Below are 22,272 nucleotides of genomic sequence, written 5' to 3' on the forward strand. Positions count from 1 at the left end.
CCTCAGGACAACTACATTAGAATGTTTTCTGTCTCTTTTCATTTAATAAAATTTTTAAAAGTAACTAGTTTTTAAAAAAATAGCATAAAAATACTATATTATGATGCTGATGATCAAATTTTCAAAAAAAAAATTTAGTATCTAAAGAATAATATACTAGTAAAAAAATTTTTACCAGTATCTAAAAATGAAACTATACTAGTATCTAAAAAATTTTTGCACGTGAACTATTACTAGTAAAAATGAAAATTACTGGAGAATAAATTTTTCTACACCTAAACACAAAACCATAAAATCAGCTCGCAATTCTTGAATGAATAAGCGAGCATACTTACTGTAAATGGGCTACATGGACTAGGCATGCTTGCAACACATTGCACTCAAGACTTTGTTATTACCTGAAATAATTCTTCAAAATTTCTTGTCGAACTTCCATTTGGTGTAACAGCATCCGAGGCTTTTGCTCTAAGCTCTTGAACATTCTCTCTGATTGTTTTACCCTTGTCACTGGACAAAATATGTTGTATGGCATTGATTGTTCCATTCTTGGTAAATACCCCTCCTTCAATTTTCAAACCAATTCTCCATCCATCTTGTACCTTCCAACTGTTCAATTTTTGATCGCCAAAATATGGCCTACATAACATAGGCACCCCATGTGAAATACTCTCCAGAATAGAATTCCAGCCACAATGTGTTACAAATACTCCAATTGCAGAATGTGCCAAGACTAGCACCTGAGGAGCCCATGCAACAAATTTACCATGACTCTTGCTTGCTCGATCCATAAATCCATCTGGCAAAAGCTTCCTAGCATGGTCCCTCAATGACCACAGAAATGGGAACCTTAATAGCTTCCAGAGCCTCAGCTAAAGCTACCATTTCATCAAGGGGCGGACTCGTTACCGTGCCAAAGCTAATGTACACGACTGATGCAGAGTCTTGCTTGTCCAACCACGATAGGCATTCATCATTCTCATCAGTTGAAGTCGATTTTTTTGAGGTTGAAATTAAGGGTGAAGAGCTAACGTTGAGGAATTTTTTGAACTTGGACTTGAGATCAGTTGTGATGGCTGGATCTATCTCTTCGAAGGAGTTGATCACAACAGCAGTTGCCCGCTGAAGATTCAATGCCATGTTGTAGACCATATGAGCCAATGGTGATTCTTGATTATCCATGAGAACTTCGTTGGGCAAGTCATTGATCTTTATTCCTTGCAATCCGGGGATCAACTCAAGAGTCTGGTCTCTTTCCTCTGCATTTTGGTTGAACATAGACAAAGCAATGTTGTGAATTGCATACATTTCATTTTTGTTGAACAAGGTGCGATAAATTCATGAGACAAAATATACCCCAAGTCAAATTAAACACGATTTATGCATTTTTTTCTTGCTTTGCCATAGGGCTTTCAAATGGAACAAAGGAATTGTTTTTTACAAAAACAGTGTCAACCATATTAGATTTCAGATGTTATATGTTACACACTATGGCGATAGTTAATAAATTTCCCAATTGTTGTATGGCTATTCTTCCCCATCTTACTCATTGTTCCCACAAAATGTAAAGATGGAGCAAATTGGATGCTTGATTATGGTTTCGCTGCTTATATTTACTAAAAAGAATTTTAAAATTTTTAGTTTCTGTTGATCTTAAAGAATGTTGACGAAGTGGCAAAAACTTTCGTAGTACCGGCTAAGTCAACTGGAGGAGTTTTTTCTAGGCAAAAAAGAATAAACAGGGCAAGAGTTACACCAATGGTAGAATTCTACCAATGCTTAAAAGAAGAAATCCTCTGTGGAAAATTAATAACACAAAGAACTCTAAAAACATGGCATATGCTGACTGATAACAAACATTAGATTTGCGATGGAATGAATGCATGCTAACCTAGGTTTTGAAAAATAAAATAAAAAATCATGTGTATATACTGACCTAATTTGACAGGAGGGTTGAGAAATGCAAAATATCTTATGGAGAAAATGATAAAAACATGAAAAATCTAAAGTATGTTTATCCAATTCCCTATACTTTGGTTCTGATTGTCAAAAGTGACTCTGTAGTATGTAGGGCTTAGAAAATTTATCTTTCTAACGCGGTAAATGCTATGCATTTTGAGTTGACTCTCAGGTTATGAGAATGCAAAAAATTACCACATTTTATTCAATTGAGTTGAGATCATATATTTTACCCAACTTTCCCACTTAGGAGAAAGCTTCTTCGATCCGAGGATGACAGGTATAATTCCGTCCCGAGGGTGGAGGGGGCTGCATGCATGATTTCAGTATATTTTGAAAGCACTACCTGGCCCTTTTACACTTCAGGTTTATTTGCTCTGCTTTATCTCTTGTTTCTCCGGATAACATGATTGTCCATAACTGAAAAAGGGAAGCTATTAGTCAGATATCTCTCTAAAACTAACTGGATTGACAAAGTCGGCTGCAAGATACTGCTCTTCATGTCCAATTTGTAAGGTACAGAGGTTTTGCCTGTCCTGATTCTCTAAACGTGTGACAATCTACTGATTGAAGTGATTAAAGAATTCACAAAAATTCCCATTTTTTACATTCATCAAATATGTAAATATAATGCCTGTCTTTGAAACTTCCGCAAGCAAACATTGTCTTTTTTTTTTTTTAATGTTAAGAAAATGAAAAGCATGAGACTGGAACGAAAATCAGTCCAAATCCTGCAATGCAAGCCCATTATTTCCTCAAAACACTTCGCGATATTTGTTCCCCACCACCAAAAAAAATGAAAAAAAAAATACCCCAAAGAAGAAAGAAGAAGTTGATTTTTACAAAAATCCTTTGGAAGTCGATGTTCTTTGGTAGTCTGTAAACCCTTTTTTCTTTCTTTGGGTACTGTCCTTTCCTCGTGTTATAAATTCTTGATTTACGTCCTCGAGAATTTTGAAGAATAACCTTGAAGAAAATAAAGATTTTGTTCCCCAAGTTGGCCTGGGTTCCTTTCACAAGTCACAACCCCACAAGCAAATACACAAGCAAAAGGAAAGATCGTATACAGAATCAGCCGTCTAGTCTCCCAAAGCTATCGGGTGAGGATAGAAGATATAGTCTGGCGTTATGCATTCTTATCTGTTCAATTTCAATTGATGGATCTTTCTGGCTTATCCCTTTACCCTAACATTCTACTTGAGAGTAGCATTAAGTTTTATGTTCCAATATCCAATAATACAAGATTAATCATTTTATTAGTACAGCAGTATATACAAACTTCATCACCAGCAATTATTGAAGATGGACATAGCTAGAGCAATCCCCGGAATTAAACACAACATCTTAGCAGAAACTATTGTACGAAAAACTTTAATACATGTCCCTCAATTTCCTAAACGAAAACTCCCGGACTCCCCACCAACTTCCTTACCTTCATAGCTCAAGGGTTTAGTCAATTGGTGATCATCTCTACCAAAATTTCGAAATTCTTAGTAGATCTCCCATTTGGTCCTACAGCCTTCAGAGCAAGCTCTTTGTAGGTTAAAATGTGTTCCTTCAACTTCTTCCCTTTTGCACTTGACAAAACTAGTTCAAGAGCTAGAGCTGTTGCATCTTTTGTAAACGAACCACCTTCGATTCTCACCCCGATTTTCCAAATCTTTTCCACCATCCAAGAATTCAACTGATGATCACCAAAAAATGGCCTACAAATAATTGGAACACCAGCAGCTATACTTTCCACCACTGAATTCCATCCAGAGTGATTTACAAAAGCTCCAATGGAATGATGAGCTAAAACTTGCACCTGAGGAGCCCATGGTACAATTTTCCCAATGACATTTGTCCTTTCCAAGAATCCATCTGGCAAATTGGACTTAAAATTGTCCTTAAGCGACCAAAGAAATGGAGTATTACTTGCTTCTAATGCTTCAGCCAATGCTTTTAGCTCGTGGGCCGGAGGAGTTGCCATTGTTCCAAAGCCAATGTATACGACAGATCCTAGTTTTTGCTTGTCTAGCCATGGAATGCAGCCGTGCACGTCCGAGATATTAGCCAATGGAGGTGGAGATGTCAAGTTGAAGGGGCCAACATTGAGGACATTCTTGAACTTGGATTTTAGATCTTCAATGACTGGGGGGTCTAATTCTTCGAAGGAGTTAATTGGCAAAGCATTTGCTCGGGGTAGGATTTGTCCCATCTTATAGAGCATGACTGAGAATGGGGATTCCATGTCCCCACAGACTACTCCACTAGGCAAATCGCCAAGCCGAACTTCAGAAAATCCAGGAATGAATTTAACAAGTTCATCTTCACGTCCAGCTATGCCTAAAAGATCATAACGAGGCATAGAATGTCACCCTCTATTACAACTCTTACGTCACAAGCAGCTGAAAACACAACAAAATAGATTTTTCAAATCACAATCTAAAATCATATCTCAGTTGACACTAAGCCCTTTATCAAAATTCATTTCTAGTCAAACTAAGATCATTTTGCGATGAAAGAACTAATCTGTTATGATTTTCCAAGTTGACAAACTTCCACCATGTATTTGAATTTGTGGTAACATGTTTTTTTTTTTCACACAACAAAGGGTACGGTGGCTTAGAACCCTAAACACACAGTAATTCAGTAATTGGACGTCATCTTAATTCAGTAAGTAACACAAACAACTTTAAGCCGAGTATCGAGACTGCAAAAAGGAAAAGAAAAGGGATATAATTGAGTAGTTAATGAAAATCCTTTTCAGCCAGGTGCAACCAAAAATGGAGAGACAATGAAATACTACAGGTTAAAAGCAAATTTATGACCTCACATCTGTTGAGATATAAAGAAGAAAAACACTCGATGAAAAGAATTCTTTCTTTTTTCACCCAAAAGTATTAGAAAAGATATTAATAGATATCAGCAATTGTCCAGTCGTGACAAAAGGAGATAATTTGATCAAGTCTTTTCTATTGTCACGGGTACCATCTACTCTTTTCACTCAGAACACCCAAACAGGGTCCAAAAGGAGATAATTTTGTGATTTTCTTGTCAAGTAAGATAAAAATATGCATCGAAAACTAACAAAAAGTATTGATTGATATACAAAACTGAGCCTATTGAAATATTTAGGTAATGAAATGGGGATTTATGAACTAGGTATGACTCGTAACAATTTTGATCGGCTTAATTTTGCCGTTTTCTTGTCAAGTTAGATAAGATGTGCATCAAAAACTAACAAAAGATGACGGTGATAGTTGACTGCCAGAAAAGAACAATCATCAAATATGTCACCCATTTTGATTACTTTTACGTTGTTTGTCTTTCGCAACATTGAGAAAAAACACCATTAAGACAATGCAAGTACAAGACCGACCTAATTAACCATTAACCAGGTGGCAACCATAGATTATCAAACTAAGATGCCGAGCAGAGGTCGATTGATCAGATTTCGTGTTCTAACCTTCTGCTACCATTAATTAACCTTCTAGAGTCTTGAATAACATAATTAATTAATTGCTAGGTACGTTTACTGATGAACTGATTGATCATGCTCATAATCCATGCTCATAATCATAATGACCAAGGAAATACACAGAGTAATTAAAAGAATGGTACCATTTCCAGTGCCAAGAGTTTGCCTGATGAGTTCCGTGTAGAAATGAATGGACAGAGACCCTGCTGCAGATGTCCAAACGGGCACCCAAGAAACCCCGTTTGCCTCCGCGATCTCACAGGAAAACCAGAGAAAAGCATCCGCTACCACGCAGCTGACCCTCCTTCCAGTGTCCCGTTCAGCTGCCTCCACAGCTCTCCTAAAATTCTCCGGTGCCACTTTCAAGAAAAGATCAATATCCTCCATTGGCCTGCCAGCGAAAACATAGCCATCAGGCACCCCATTCGGGACATCATAGGCCTTAACGTTATCATCACCAATGTTTGATGATGATGAGAATAGGGAAGCATTGGATTTGGCTGTGCTGAAAAAGGAAAACGTTACATTTGGGGCAGCTTTTGCTAGCCTACTTATGAGTCCTAGGAGAAGGCCTGCATGAGTCGCAAAGGGGAATGCAAGAACCGCAACATGTTTTTGGCTTGAGGAACTTATGTTAGTCATTTTCCAAGGGCAGTGATAATTTTTGCTCGCAGTCTATAGGTTTGAGCAATTATGCGTCGAATGTAGCAGAGATTAGAGTTACGTATATAGCGGTACGAAGGTAGAATTTCTTCCACACCTTTTTCCTACTCTTGCTCTTTATGACCACAATTAGAATAAAAAATTATTCATGCAATTTAACTTGTAGTGATTAATTTTGGTCTTAGTAGCTAATTGTTAATGTTTGTACAATGTAGTGATCTGCACACATATTATTATTGTGTTTCAGAAAAAACCACTTTTATACAGCAAGTCTTTTCTTTCAACATTAAAAGGGCGTACGTCATTTTTCCCTTTCATATAAATTAAAGGAGGGTAGATAGCCAATTCAAACGCTTATTATGCATGAGTAGCCTAGTAGTTGAAGATTTTAAGGAGGTTTGCTCTTTCATATTCGGGTTGAGTAAGTTTGAAGAGAGGTTGGTAGGAGGAAACGCCATGCACTAGACACGTTGCTGAGGTTTCAACCCCTAATCCGAAATTCCAATCAATGAGAAACATCATCTGCAGGGTTTGCAAATGCACTTCATCCACCCACTTTCCAGTCCGAAGTTCCAATCAAGAGTTCAATCAATGCTTATGGTGTTGTTTTGGACATTGCCGCACCCGGGCCTGCCTTTCAATGATTTCTATTAGGCCGATTGCATATCAATTCTTTTTTTTTTTTTTTTCAATTCCCAAATCCCAACTGTTAACTTCTAACTGCTTATTTAGACCCCAAAAAAATTCTAGTTGCTTATAAAGTCTAAAGAATTTGAGACCATATTAATCACCTCAATTACATTGCTTCTTCAGTCCTTACTATATGGTAGAAGGAGAGGCTTTAATAAAAATGAAAATTACTGGAGAATAAATTTTCCTACACCTAAACAAAACACCATAAAATCAGCTCGCAATTCTTGAATGAATAAGCGAGCATACTTACTGTAAATGGGCTACATGGAGTAGGCGTGCTTGCAACACATTGCACTCAAGACTTTGTTACTACCTCAAATAATTCTTCAAAATTTCTTGTCGAACTACCATTTGGTTTAACAGCATCCGAGGCTTTTGCTCTAAGCTCTTGAACATTCTCTCTGATTGTTTTACCCTTGTCACTGGACAAAATATGTTGTATGGCACTGATTGTTCCATTCTTGGTAAATACGCCTCCTTCAATTTTCAAACCAATTCTCCATCCATCTTGTACCTTCCAACTGTTCAATTTTTGATCGCCAAAATATGGCCTACATATCATAGGCACCCCATGTGAAATACTCTCCAGAATAGAATTCCAGCCACAATGTGTTACAAATACTCCAATTGCAGAATGTGCCAAGACTAGCACCTGAGGAACCCATGCAACAAATTTACCATGACTCTTGCTTGCTCGATCGATAAATCCATCTGGCAAAAGCTTCCTAGCATGGTCCCTCAATGACCACAGAAATGGAACCTTAATAGCTTCCAGAGCCTCAGCTAAAGCTACCATTTCATCAAGGGGCGGACTCATTACCGTGCCAAAGCTAATGTACACGACTGATGCAGAGTCTTGCTTGTCCAACCACGATAGGCATTCATCATTCTCATCAGTTGAAGTCGATTTTTTTGAGGTTGAAATCAAGGGTGAAGAGCCAACGTTGAGGAATTTTTTTGAACTTGGACTTGCGATCAGTTGTGATGGCTGGATCTATCTCTTCGAAGGAGTTGATCACAACAGCAGTTGCTCGCTGAAGATTCAATGCCATGTTGTAGACCATATGAGCCAATGGTGATTCTTGATTATCCATGAGAACTTCGTTGGGCAAGTCATTGATCTTTATTCCTTGCAATCCGGGGATCAACTCAAGAGTCTGGTCTCTTTCCTCTGCATTTTGGTTGAACATAGACAAAGTAATGTTGTGAATTGCATACATTTCATTTTTGTTGAACAAGGTACGATAAATTCATAAGACAAAATATACCCCAAGTCAAATTAAACACGATTTATGCATTTTTTCTTGCTTTGCCATAGGGCTTTCAAATGGAACAAAGGAATTGTTTTTTACAAAAACAGTGTCAGCCATATTAGCTTTCAGACTTTATAAGTTACACATTATGGCGATAGTTAATAAATTTCCCAATTATTGTGTGGCTATTCTTCCCCATCTTACTTATTGTTCCCACAAAATGTAAAGATGGAGCAAATTGGATGCTAATTATGGTTTTGCTGCTTATATTTACTAAAAAGAATTTTAAAATTTTTAGTTTCGGTTGATCTTAAAGAATGATGACGAAGTGGCAAAAATTTCGTAGTAGCGACTAAATCAATTGGAGGAGTTTTTCCTAGGCAAAAAGAATGAACAGGGCAAGAGTTACACCAATGGTAGAATTCTACCAATGCTTAAAAGAAGAAATCCTCTGTGGAAAAGTAATAACACAAGGAACTCTAAAAAATTTAGTTAAGTACTAAAATCTTTTTAAGGGACACGGCAAGGAGTCAAAAGTAAAATTCTACAAAATTATATTGGCTAAAATGAATTTTCTGAAAAGTTAAGGGGCGACAGCCCCCATGGGTAGGACACCCTGCCTGCCGCTGGATGATACGTACCAAAATAAGCATATAATCCGTTTTGTTGGTTTATTTGGTACAGTTGATTGCAGTTATTTAAAAGACAAAAAAACAAAAGAGTTTCTTGTGACAAAAATAGCTCTTTGACGGCTATTCTAAGCTGGTGTTGTGAAGAATGAAGATAGCTCAAGTATAAATTTTCTAAAGATAAATTAAGATGCCAATGTAAAAGACTTGTTATGTTGTTTTTCCTAGATTTTTTTTTTACTAAAGACAATTATATAGAGACTAGATTGTTGGAAACTTTTCAAAATTTGTATGATGTACATACATGTAATTAATGTATATTCATTAATTTTTGGTACATGTATAGTATTGTGAATGTTTCTAAAATGTACATTCATTTATGAATGTATTCATGTATATGGGAATTATTGAATGAAAGGATAGATTCATGTTTTGATCTAATGATCATGAGATGCATGAATTAAAGTGCATGAATGTGTACACAATACTTTGAATCTATTCATACACAATACTTTGAATCTATTCATACAAGTGTTTAATGGGTCTTTTGTTTCCCAAACAATCTTCCTATATAAAGAGGTCAAGTAGAGAGTGGTTTGCTGCAGAAAATCACTTTCCTACTATCCTTACTCTCTCATAAGCACTCCTTAGTTCACAAAGGGTTTGTCTTGCTTTGTGCAAGAGTTTAAGACAAACAAAACTTCATCTTATCCTAAAGGATATTTGTCCAAGGTTATTGCACGTTATACCGGACAAATAAAGCCTAAAGGAAAGTGATTTCTATCACGATTTGAAGCCAATTCTTGTTACAATATTTGCTAGTCCTTTACAATTTACCCAACAGACTAGAGGGTACCAGTTGCAGCAAGTAGGTGTCTAATCTCATCCGTGTACAAATGAGCAGATAAAGAGCAAGATGCAGCAGTCCAAAATGGTACCCAAGGCACACCAATTTGCTCTGCTAGATCACAGGCAAACCAAAGGAAAGCATCAGCTAATTTTGATACCAACATCCTCCTCTGCCTCCTTCACAGCCTTGACAAAATTATCAGGTGTTGCCTTAATGAAAAGCCCCATGGCTTCCAAATGCTTATTTCCAGTTAAAACATGGCCGTCAGGGATGCCATCCCAGATGTTGTAAGGCTTAATATTATCAAACTCAAATGGTTTCGAACCCGAAAAGATTGAGTTGTTGGATTCAGAGGTGCCAAAGAATGAAAACTTCACATGCGGTGCCAAGGCAGCTAGTCCACGTACAAGATGGAGCAGCGGAGCAGCATGTGTTCCAGAAGGAAATGTAAATACAGCGACATGGGATGATGAAGTAAACATGCTTCTTTGTTTTATCAGAAGTGTAGCAAATGGTAGGAATCTTAGGCTTCCCCTGAACTTGAACGGTATAAATAGTAGATTTTCCTCCCCTCGAACATTGGAGTGAAGGAGCAAGTAATAGACTAATAGTTAAGGATCGTTCGGTGATGGAGACAGTACGACTGTTTCCATATGGTGAAAGGGGTCGTTCAGTTCTGTCCACTTCAAACAGGTTCATATTATTTTTTGTAACTTTTGATGGAACTCGTATAATTTGAGTGTAAATTTGAATTTATCAACTCATACAGTAGTTAAATTGGTGATTACACTAAAATTGTACTAATTTATACCAAATGTCATAAAAATTACACGAACCGATTTCAATTATAGACAATAATCAACTCGTGAGGCTCTTGATCCAAAAAGGTAATTGCGTAGACGATAGATGAACAATTTAATAGTAGTGAAATTAATAAGATATGGCCCATATGGAGATTTAGAACTGTTGTAACCATCCGGTAAGTATGGAAACGTGAAAAGAATATGAAGTACACCATAGGTGGTGTGTGGGAAGCATGGTTCGAAGACTCGGCCGAGACCGAGACGACTCGGCCGAGTCGTCACCGTCTCGGCCTAGTCCGAGACGAGACCGCGACGAATCGAGACCGAGATACTCATCTCGCCGAGAAATCGGCCGAGACGTCACCGCGACGGATTGACTCGGCCGAGTCACACCGAGTCACTCCGAGTTATCCCGAGTCAAGACGAGAAATCGGCCGAGTTACACCGCGACGGATTGATTCGGCCATTTCTTTGGCTATTTTTTATTATTTTTGTTTAACATACTTTTTTTATATTATTAACAATTTTTAGAATATTAAATTCTTTAAAATTTGCGTCTCACCGAGACCGTGACCGATATGCCGAGACCGATGTGAAACGTTCCAAGCCGCGACCGCGACCGCGACTTTGAACCATGGGATGTAACAATAAAAAGTCACAACGTATTAGGTTGCCATCTTCTCCATATTTATCCACCCAATTTTTCATATTAGTAAGAGGACGCGGTTCGGTTGTTGCAATGCATCGGCTACCAGTCTACCATATATGGTACCCGTCAATCAAGAAAGCGCAGAAAATCAACGGAAGAAAGAGGCAACAGCTTTTCTTAATTTCTGCGGCTGGAGACAACTTGCACGCAGAAAAACAGAGGCTATACAATTGACACACCAAGAGAGCCCCGTCCTGAACGAAACCCGTGATGATACAACTCAAGCAAAAGGCCATAATCATGTCCAAACTACCAACTAAAAGGCTAAAACAAATCACGGAACCTACCAACTAAAAAACCAGAAACAACACACCTGTCAAGCTAATATTAACTATAAGTGTTTGGGTCTTAAGTCGAGCTGTAGAATATTCAAACCAAAGTTTTTTCTATTTGGGTTGCATGTATAAGTTTTGTCATTTAATTGGTTCAAAGAGTTGCATCCTTTAGTACTTTTATAGTTTAAAAATTAATGCCAAATTGAAGATTGGTCCAAATGCTTAGCTATGCGTGCCAAAAAGGAAATGTAAACACCTCAATATGGGATGGTGAAGTAGAAATGCATTTTTCTTTTTTCTTTTCAATTTTATCAGTAGCTTAGGAAATGGCAGAATGTTTGTTGCAATGCATCAACTACCAGTCTACCAGTCAGTCACTTGGCTGGGCTTTGGCTACAAATCAAATAATCCACCGCCAGAACTATCTTTGATATTGAGGATGTGAAGCCGATTTGGTGCTTTTGATTTTTTTTAAAGTTTCAATCCGTATTCTGCAATGCCCTATTTGATTTGGACTCACTTATCATGATTTGAGTTGGATAGTTCAAGTGCCTTGAGTTCTGTTTGAAACTAGTTTTTATTTGTTTTCCTAAATATTTTAAGTACGGATGAGGGATTCAAATAGGATACCGTGCTTTTTGAGTCTTGGTTAATATCTTCACTAACTCAAATTGAGGTGATTGGATCAGAAATTTAACTATCAGTAAGCTAAAACCAGAGGCCCTTTGGGGAAGTGATGGCGATAGAACCTTAGAACACGATAGATGGTCTTGATAAATGTGCGTCCATATGATGAAGACGTGTGCCCATTTTATTATTGGCTTCCAGCCCGTGCACGAGAAGAGTTCGAGCAGAGTTGCCGGGGAAAGGAAAAGAGTTTAGCAGGAGTTGTTACTTTCTTCGGCCAAGAACGGTAGGTTGCGGTGGTTGGAGTCACTAAACAGACGCATCAGTTCTCACTTCTCAGCCACGGGGATTTGGGGTCTCTGCTTCTGCTCATGTAAAAGTTTTTGTGCAGAGCACTGCTTAAACAAACGGGTGTGATACGATTCATCCTTAATTGTTTCAAATGCACATATCATCCCTTTCATCTGTTTCCTTTCCCTCCTAACAATAAAATGAATACTTTTTCCAGGTGCATGATTTTTCCATCTGTCATTCTTTTTATATTAGATAGATAACAGCCAGTCCACTGATCGGAATTTTTATATCCATGATCACATGAACAAAGGTTCTTTTGGCACCAGATGCCACTGGGTAATAATATTACATCACAGGTAGAACCATACAGCTTTCGTAACCAACAACGCAGCCCAGAAGTTGATATGCAATCACCAAAAATATAGCCATGTTGCTTTCATGAATTGCTGAACTGCTTGTTGCCACGTGCAACTTTATGCATCTCTAGAACACACAGAACAGGACCCTTCCAAACAGCAGCAAGAATAGGAAGCCAGGATCATCACAGGAATAACAGTCGTGTTCGATCCCCAATGCATCAACCCCAGGGTGAGATGGGAGTCTTTAATTTACCCACATAGCCTCTCAAGGAACTTCCATTATGAACATGACCCCTGGTAGCTCCACCCCAATATTAACTAGCCCAAAATGCTAATCATATCCCTTTACCCAAACAGGCACGGAGTAAATCAAGGTACCCAAAGCAAAAGATATTACTATAGTACTCGTTGCATATGCATATGCCCTCCAAGTGTGACTGCTTTGTCTCATAGCATTGAACTCAGCAATAAATGTTGACACAGTGCTTAGACAGCCTAGAAATCCAAGCTGTATACCTGTTGCAACCGTATTACATTTATCCGTATTCACCTGTATTGGACCATCCAACATCAAGAATAAAAATGCAATTGATAATCATCTTATGAGTAATATGAAGGAAATACATCACTATGAAGTGCTGAAACGTGGCAAGGAAACAAGAAAACTTCACTAACTATATGTAGATAATCCTAACTAAGACCATTTAGTAGTAGTATTGTAATAATTTTTGCTACACGCACGAACTGTTAACTAAATGAAGTTGTTAATGCCCCCATCATAGAGATTGAACAAATGAAGAGACAAATGTTGAAGAAAAGATGGGGACAAAGGATGCCAGAGACAACAAAATTCATTTCTGAAACTTACCGCTTTTTTAAGCGTTGCCAGTGCAGCCATTACAGCAGCAGCAAGGATATTGGCAGCCAGAGTACCGAAAGGAACCCATCTTAATACAGGTTTTTTCCCTAAGCCACGTCCATTCAGACGAGCTAAGAACCATCTTATCCAAACACCAAATGGCCCAACAATGCAACCCAATAACAGCTCAGCGTGACTGTGGTCACTGTAGAACTGCTTCTTCGTGAAAGCTATACACACACCCCAAACAACACCAAGGATCAAAAGCAGCACCACTGTACCCGTCAAGTAGGTATTGTACTGATCCAAATCCCAAGAGTATATGGAACTGAAGAATTTCATTTCTCTAATAAACCTTTTCTTAAGCCATTTGAAACCTTTGGCAGTTTCAATCCCAAAAATGATCGAGTAAGCAGCAAGGAACAAACCTGCAAAAAGTACAATTGGCTAAATCCATGATTACCATATCCACTGACAAGAGACTCTGTAATCAAATCCAATTTCAAAAGCCCACAGAAGAACCTCAAAATTCATTTGAATCGCCTTATTATACAACACCAAATGTGCTTAAACATAAAGCAGATAATGTTACCTATTAAGATGCCAAGTATTGCAAATACCCAATGACCTCGAACACTGAGATCAAGCATCTTTTGGTTCCAGCCACTGAATGTCGTAAGGCTTCCTAGAAAACCAGTTGTCAACCCAATCGCCAAATTATCTGAAACTTCAGATATGTCTCCTTTGAAAACAACGCCAAACCAACCCATCAAGAATGAACCAACCTTATGGTAAAGAAAAAAAAAAGTGTTCGAACATCATTATTCAATATCCAATTGTAAAAAAAAAAAAAAAAAGGAACTGAAGTCTAGGGCATATTAACTAGCACTCAATAATTAAAGGTATTTCACTGCTTCATAGGTTAAATATACCACTTACCATTCTTAAATAATCTGTGGCAACAAAGCAGTTTAAAAGTCAAACAATTTCAGCATATTAATAATCCTACCACTTGATGAAGGCATCGAAATTGCTCCCTATACCCAAAACTTAATCTCTTGATTTACCTTATGCAGTATGCCTTAATAATGAAGAAATTCGTAACCATAAGCTATGTTTTTTCATGTTGCAAGAGGGATATCCTACTTTTCTACCAATCTTGGTGTTTACTTCCCATACATGCAACTCTCAAAAACAAAATACTTTCCTTTACACTTTGCACCAGAAAAGAAAAGCCTTACCTTTCATGTTTCTCATTTTTCCTTAAAATTAGTTTAATTTTTTCTGTATCTTATACTTATGCAAGAATGAGGCGCAATTGCATAGGCATCAAACAATGAAGTCATCACATGAATTAATCTTTCCAAGTAAAAAAACTGAGACATCGCTTCTATCTTATCAGTTATGTAATGCCTCAAATCTTAAAGGCTGTTCCATAAGAATTCTTCACACCATCAATTTTGGGAAGATGTTTATCTGCATATCAGAATGGAACGGCACTGCAGGTTGGGGGAGGGGGAGGGGGGGGGGGAAGAAAAGAGAGAGAGAGATTATAACCATGTTTGAAGGAAGATCGGGATACATGTAGCTCTGGTCAGTTGTAGCACCAATAACTCTAGGTCCAAATAGTTTCTGGAGATAAAACCTTGTGATCACCTGTAGGCCAGACAATTTAATTATATTAGAGGGCAAAAAACAAGGTAATATCAACAACAAAACTGTAAATACAATAGCAACTTCTGGCACATTGCTGTTCCAAATAAATAGTGTTGTTCACAATGGCATAATGTCCACAAATTATGATTAAGTATTCAAATAATATTCATGTCAGCAGACAAAAGACGCATGTCAGAACAACCAGATCAAATCATTCCAAACTTTCACATCTACTTCGAAAGACGGGGTCAGAGATTGATAAAGAAAACCAAAAACAAAAACACATGATTCTAACTAACTATAGAAGTGCTCAAAATTGTACATACAGATAACATTGAGTTTAGCTTAACCAGATCTGTAGCAGGACATTACTATATGTATGCTATGAATGACAGGATCAGTTCTAAGTTTCTTTTCCTTCATTTCAAGATCAAGTGTTTTTATGCAATTTAAAAGTGCTCCACAGCAAGAGTCCAGATCTAGGATTGGCCATGATCCATAAAAACAAAATACACAAACGGTTCTATGGAGAAAAGGACAAAATTGCTCCTTGCCAAACAACATACCAGGTAGTCAATGTTATCTACTTTTTCAATTTGAAGAAATAGAGAATCTCTCTGCTAAGGATGAGAATACCAGCATGCAAAACAATTTTGCTAGCCAAAAAAATGAACAAAATAGAATGAACTTAAGAACATCTGGTAAGCACATGAAAAATGTTTCAAGGAGGACAATATGCACTTCCTTATTAAGACACGTTACACTTTGTTATGAAATACTACTATAAGCACTTCAAAATGCAGTCAGAATAAAAGAAATGGCAGACTTTTTCTTTAAGTATAGCTTGAAAATTTTGAAACAGCTAACTTCTCTCTGAGCAATATTCTGGCGCAAGAATATTGTTGCTATGACAAACTAGCACTTGTTTTAGGATTCATGCAACAGAAGCTCGACCAAAATCAGCAGCCTAGAGCTTCAGAGACTGATTGGAACAATATGAAAAATAGACAAACTTATTCAATAATAAACCAGAATGAAAGACCAGACAACAGTATTAACACGAAATACTGATGTAGCAGAGCATACACTAATGCCTCTGCAGTTATGAAACAAGAGTCTTTGTCCCAAGCATGGTCCTTACACTCACAATTCACAAACCTGATATATATATTGATCATTCATATAGCTTTACTGAATTTCTACAAGAATTAACAAATATAAATTACCTTTGAGTTCCTCAGAACATAAAGGCCATAATGTTGATGATTTATTTCAGCCTCAGTTTTATAAATTAAACTCAATAGAATTCAAGCAAAAAAAAAGGAAACCGGAAATGCTTCAAGCTAGTAAATTCAAGGAAGTAAAGACGCAACTGCTCTTTGCTGGCAACCTTAAACCGTTATTGTGTTTTGTAAAAGATCCTTCATCTAAAACATTTCCCGACCACAGAATCACCACTGCAGCAAAGTGCTTCTCACCTCTGGACTAAAAGAAGCATTATTTAAGTGTCACAAACATGCAGAATACCTTTAAAAGATAAAAGTATGTCTGGTTCATCTGAATTAAAGATTTGTTCGGATTCCATTAGTTTGTTGGCACGTATACCCCATTATATCATGCTTTTCATTTTGCTCTTTCTTTTCCATCCCCATGACCTCCAGCAGCCCTACTATTCTCATTCCCTTTTTTTTTTTTTTTTTGAACCTTCTCCTGCAATCTTTACTGTCATTCACTCTTCCGTCTACTCACCACCGCTACCATCATTAAGCCCTAACACCCAACTAAATTTACAAGCTCCTATTTAATTCACTATGATTTGAGCAGAATACCAAGAAGATTTGCTGTCTCTTTTTCTAAGCTGCAATTCCAATATAATCAGCAAGCAATTAAGTATCAAACCTTCTAATCTTCTATTACATTCATTTCTTAGGCTTTGTTGAAAATAACACAATTGTAAATGCAATTGGAATCTGACATTGATCTCCGGGTTACAATTGGACTATTTGATTAGCATGATTTTGGATGATTTTATTGTGCTACTGTGTCTGATTTTTTATGATAGCTTTTCTACGATTGGTGATGGTGCCAAAGGCGGAATAGTTGGCTTCAATTGTGTTTTAATTCTGAGGTATTGCCGGATTCATGGAGGAACTTGTTGACTTGCTGCCATGAAGCAGATAAGGTGAAGGGAGGTGAAAAAGTAATGGGATGAGTTGAATCAGAAAACTTAAGCCTTGAAAAGGAAGTGGGACTTTGATTGTGCAGCCGTGCAGTGAAGAGAAGAAACCTTTTTTTAAAAAAAAATTTCTCTCTTGCATCACAAGGTGCACATGTGGCATCCGAACAATAGCCTTCTTCGGATGATCCAGATCAACTTTTAACTCTACTTTTAAACAGATTATTTTTCTAAGACTTTTATTTTGAATGGAGATTATTTTTCTAAGGCTTTTAATTTGAATGGCAGTTTAGAGACTATCCCTAAAAGCAGATACTTTCTCTAAAAGTAAACAGCATAACGAGCTATAGTGTGCCTGAATAACGTCTAAATGTATTACCATGTTTCGAGAACGTAGAAGATTAAGATGTCACTGAATCTTTTAATCCAGACAGAAGAGTGCCAAAAGGTTCACAAAATGAAGAAAAAGTTTAGATTGTGTAGCACTTTAACAATAGAAAGGGATTTGCATCATTACCCCAAGAATTCCAAATAAAGCAAGAAATGATAGGCATGAAATGTACTCCAATATCCACGGTATTGCTTTCTCATTTTCCTGCATATAAATCATCCCATACGTAAATCGTTCGGTAGATTTTATTTTAAGGGACCTACTTAAAAATCAAGAATACCACAAGCCTTACAAATATCAATAAGCAAATAATGTTTGAAAACTTACATTCTTTTTATCTTCTAGTTGAGCAGTTCCATCAGCAGAACTCCCCAATGCAATGTCCAAAGTTGAAGATGGCAAGGCAGATTCCGTATTAAATGTAGTCGTTTTATGAGGAGAGAAACCAGTAGGTTGCAAGGAAGCATCCTCAAGAATGGGAACAATAACACCACTTTCTACCACATTATCAATGGAGATTCGACCCCTACCGCTTTCTGAAGATCTTCTGCTGTGAAGTGCACGATCCCCTATATCTCCGGCCTCTGAAACTGCCTCACTTTCTGTATCATCATCTCCCTGGTTGTGTGAAACATGGAAGGAACCGAAAGAATGTCTTCTTAAAGATGACTTAACACTGCTTGCTCGGTTCAATGATTTACTCCGTCTAGGTCCACCCAAAGTCATCTCCTCACGATCCTTCCTCATTTTCTTCACATAATGGAACTTTCGTTAATTCTTTAGGAAATTCAAAAACCATAGGCCACAAACACAATTGATAACAGAACAGAGATGAAGTATTTCTACGAGCCAACACCAATGTTCAGTCAGCCACTCTCAAAGAGTCATAACAAAAAAAAATAAGGAAGCAAATGTCAAAATTCTCGTAGAAAGAAAATGATGCCAAAAAGACATAATGTTATGTTAAAAACCAAATCTTGAAGTCCATCTATAAAAAGCAGTGTGGTAGGGATGATTAACATTTTTTATATTACACAAATTATAGTCAAACATTTTTGACAAAAAAAAAAAATTATAGTCAAACATATCATACTCCCAAACCGTCCAAATCACTTGTCAGATCCTTTGTAGACAGGAACATGAAGAAAGTAACAGTTAGTTACTTCCAATATGTCAGCTAACGAGTTAATGATTTCTCAATCAAATTCCGACATCGTTAGTGCAAGTACCTCAAACCAATACCATTAGATGAATAAATTACTTAAAATGTGAGAAAATATTAACAATGAAGTGTCAGTTTCTGCGTTGAGAAGTAAGGCGAGGAGTGAGGACGACCAGAAAATAACAGGACAAGAAAATGGCAGTCAAATCTTGAATCTTGGTCAACTTCGGCATTCGGAGACAGAAAAGTACAAAATGGCACGTTCATAAAAACATTTTTATTGTTTCTGTGTTACGCCAGGTGAAAAGTTTGTCGATACAGTTAAGTAAAAAGTAAAAACCCACTACATTAGCTTTTACATCTAAAAAGTGTTCAACAACCACTGGATGGATCCCCGAAATTAACAGCACTAAAAAACTTACACAAGACCGTATCACAACTATGAAGGGTGAAAGAAAACGTAATACTTGCCACTTGCCAGTTGGATATCTTATAGTTGTCACCCACTTGCCATATACGATACTTCTAAATGAGAGGAACATTTTAAATCTTTTTTATTCTTTAAAACAGACATGGGACCATTAAAAAATAAAAAAGTCCTAAATCCACCACACATAGTGGTACTTATCTTAATCCCCAGAATCACAATTAAAGCAAAAAAGTTACTAGCTTCCCAGTTCCCGAAGGGTAAAAGCATCAACTTTGCGAAACCCACTCATGAATTAATTAACAGAAACATCTTCTTTGTGGTGCACTTCTGCCCAGAAATTAAAAAATAATCGAACAAATTTTCACTTTACAATCTCTTGGTTTCTATTCCCTACGCTTCCACAGCAACCCACGACACCAAAAACTTTTTCCCCAGTTTTTCACCCTTTCAATTTTCATCCCCACAAACAAACATCGGACGCTTATTATTTCTAGTGTATGCATACTGAGATAGAGAAAATGGTTCATGATGATACGAGTATGATCTGATCTTTAAGCAAATGAAGGACTTACAATTTAAACAGGAGCTGCTAGGGAAGTGACACCCAGCTGCGTGGAGGGAGGGGCTCGGCGGTCTGGCTCCCGAAGAATGAACGTAACGGAGAAAGTTAATTGAGGAATGGAGCCAGAGGGGACGTACTCTTGTTGGAATTTGTGGTGTAGAGTTGCTGTTCGAGGAAAAAAAATAAATAAATAAGATTGGCCTTGCAACTTGCAAGACCATCAAAATTAATAAGAGTTAGGTAAATTCTATTGCGAATGAATTCCAGTTCAACTCATTCACCATCACTAGTTTTACGATATAAAAGGAAAGGTTATCAATCAATTATACAAACAATTGACTTTGATTATTAATCACCTAAAATCTAAACAACAAGACGCATAAACAAGCAGCATGAATGATGCAACTGATTTAAGACAAGAAATCTACTAAAATATGGATAACAGAAGAGGATTTCAAGATGTTCAAGTAATCTGTAATTCCAACACGAAGCATGCATAAATGAGAAACAGTCAACACGGGGAATATTGAGAAAGCTTTGGGAGTAGTAACTATTCTTTCGTAGACGGCGGCGGGCTAAGATCCGCGCACGCCTACTCCTTACTTATTCACCGACCTATTTTTATTTCTTCTATGTCGGTTTTCCTCTCCCCGCCAGACTTTGCACTGGTGCAGCGCTGCAGACAACAGCCCCATGAAGTGAGAAGATCCCAAAAAAAAAGAGAGTGACTGACAGGGGAAAGAATCAAATCACTGAAATTAAGTTGCCTGAGAATTCAACCTTGGGAGGAATACAGGTTGGGGAAAAAGGAAATGCGAACAACGACGGAGGCAGACAAGGGCGGCTGCCGGCAGAAACGGAGCGGCGTGAGAGAAAATAGAAAGACTGACTGATGAGGGAGGGAACAACGGGTCAAAAGCAAAACGGAATAAGAGAATATAATCCTGGAAAACCTTCCTCGGCGGCGGTGGACTCTACTGGGAGTTTTTTCTAGTACCTGGGGCCGGGATGGTTGAAGAGAAGTCCTCGCCAGTTGCCGAAATATATGGACAACGGAAGCTGAGTTGTGGTTGTGGCTACAAATACGAGGTCGTTTCACCGTAATTCGATTCAAAGGACGACTACAAAGTTAGGACCTTGATATGGAGGTATTCAAAGGACGACTACAAATTTATGATGCTAGAACGCTCCAGAGATTGCATGTGTTCTGGCTGGATGCGGACAGTAGGGAAGTTTCTACTTGTGCACCACGTCTTCTAATTCCCAAAAAAAAAAAAAAAGGGAGGATAATGACGTCTAGTACGTCGTTTTTTGTATGCCACATATTACCCTTTGTCACAAGAGCATGTTTGACTGACTTCGGGATCAAGGGGGATTGGTCCGCCGTTCTACAGCCCAATAATGAACCTAAAGTTTCGTCCCCAGCAATGAACCTAAAGTTTAGTCGGATGAAAACTGAGTTAAATGATTCGAATTGGATTTGATAAAAATTGAATTTGATTTATATACTTGAATCGAATTCGACTTGATAAGAGCTCATTCGGATTTAATTCGCCAATTAATCAAATCAAATTTTAACAATATTTTATATTTAACAACTTCCAAACTCGATAAAAAATTAGTCGATATTCGAATCGAACACGGTTTAATGAGAGCACATTTGAATGTGCTTCACCAATTAGTGAAATCAAATTTAAACAGTATTTTATATTTGACAACTTCAAACTTGATTAAAAAAAACTTATTCAAACTCAATTCGACAAATAAATAAATCAAACTTTAACAAATTTTTAAACTCATTAAAATAATCAAACAAATTTGAACAATAGAGTATTTGGTTTAATTAGACTCGTTTAGAACCTTAGTGGTGAAAAAATATTTATATTTGACAAAGGAATAATTTCACAAACCTCCCTGAGGGTTCTAACTATTTCACTGACCTCTTTTAAGGTTTTGGTAATATCACTAACCTCTCCTGTCATAAACATAGGGCTCGAAACTGACATAAGTTGTGGAGAAATTACTTTACATGCCTCACAAGTTCTAAGATATTACACAATTGTGTTGGCATAATTAGTTAAAACATATTTAACATTGTTTGCATCGTTAACACATTTTTAACCATATTTTTATCTTATATACATAACATTAAAAATGTTTCTGTGGGTTATATATAGTCACAGTTGGAGAACGGCTGTAAAGCATTGCTATCCATTCACAAACTTTTGCTTCCCCCTGCAATTCAACAAAATTTACACTTACATCCCCTAAAGTTTTATTTTGTTAAAACATATTTAATCAACTAATTAATCTACTACATGAGGGACATTGGTGGAATCATAAAATGTTCTCGCTCATGATATCTTTTTTTCTATTATGAAATGGGCTAACATGTTACAAAATTATTAATCTTAGGGGATTTTAATGATATTACTGAAATCTCGAGAGAGACAAGTGAAATA

At 37.2% G+C, this 22,272-nt stretch overlaps 3 protein-coding genes and 1 pseudogene across 3 annotated transcripts; all 4 read right to left on the reverse strand.

The window, feature by feature from the left end:
- Nucleotides 1–380: 380 nt before the first annotated feature.
- LOC113773593 (anthocyanidin 3-O-glucosyltransferase 7-like) lies at nucleotides 381–1,305 on the reverse strand. The gene is given in 2 exon segments (XM_027318227.1): nucleotides 381–842; nucleotides 844–1,305. Coding segments are annotated over 2 exon segments (924 nt in total).
- Nucleotides 1,306–3,170: 1,865 nt separating this feature from the next.
- Nucleotides 3,171–6,175, reverse strand: LOC113774832 (kaempferol 3-O-beta-D-galactosyltransferase-like). The gene is made up of 2 exons (XM_027319466.1): nucleotides 5,563–6,175; nucleotides 3,171–4,284 (listed from the first exon to the last, which is right to left on the reverse strand). The coding sequence occupies exons 1-2, from the start codon at nucleotides 6,059–6,061 to the stop codon at nucleotides 3,410–3,412; spliced, it is 1,374 nt and encodes a 457-aa protein (XP_027175267.1). The 5' UTR covers nucleotides 6,062–6,175; the 3' UTR covers nucleotides 3,171–3,409.
- A 704-nt stretch (nucleotides 6,176–6,879) lies between these two features.
- On the reverse strand, nucleotides 6,880–10,028 carry LOC113775785 (annotated as a pseudogene).
- Nucleotides 10,029–12,320: 2,292 nt separating this feature from the next.
- Nucleotides 12,321–20,974, reverse strand: LOC113774546 (fluoride export protein 2). The gene is made up of 9 exons (XM_027319087.1): nucleotides 20,591–20,974; nucleotides 20,426–20,486; nucleotides 19,821–19,975; nucleotides 17,984–18,406; nucleotides 17,783–17,860; nucleotides 14,991–15,089; nucleotides 14,026–14,218; nucleotides 13,443–13,861; nucleotides 12,321–13,124 (listed from the first exon to the last, which is right to left on the reverse strand). The coding sequence occupies exons 4-9, from the start codon at nucleotides 18,401–18,403 to the stop codon at nucleotides 12,906–12,908; spliced, it is 1,428 nt and encodes a 475-aa protein (XP_027174888.1). The 5' UTR covers nucleotides 18,404–18,406; nucleotides 19,821–19,975; nucleotides 20,426–20,486; nucleotides 20,591–20,974; the 3' UTR covers nucleotides 12,321–12,905.
- Between the last annotated feature and the right edge of the window lie 1,298 nt (nucleotides 20,975–22,272).

The sequence above is a fragment of the Coffea eugenioides genome, chromosome 6, assembly GCF_003713205.1.
Source record: "Coffea eugenioides isolate CCC68of chromosome 6, Ceug_1.0, whole genome shotgun sequence".
Lineage (NCBI taxonomy): Eukaryota > Viridiplantae > Streptophyta > Magnoliopsida > Gentianales > Rubiaceae > Coffea > Coffea eugenioides.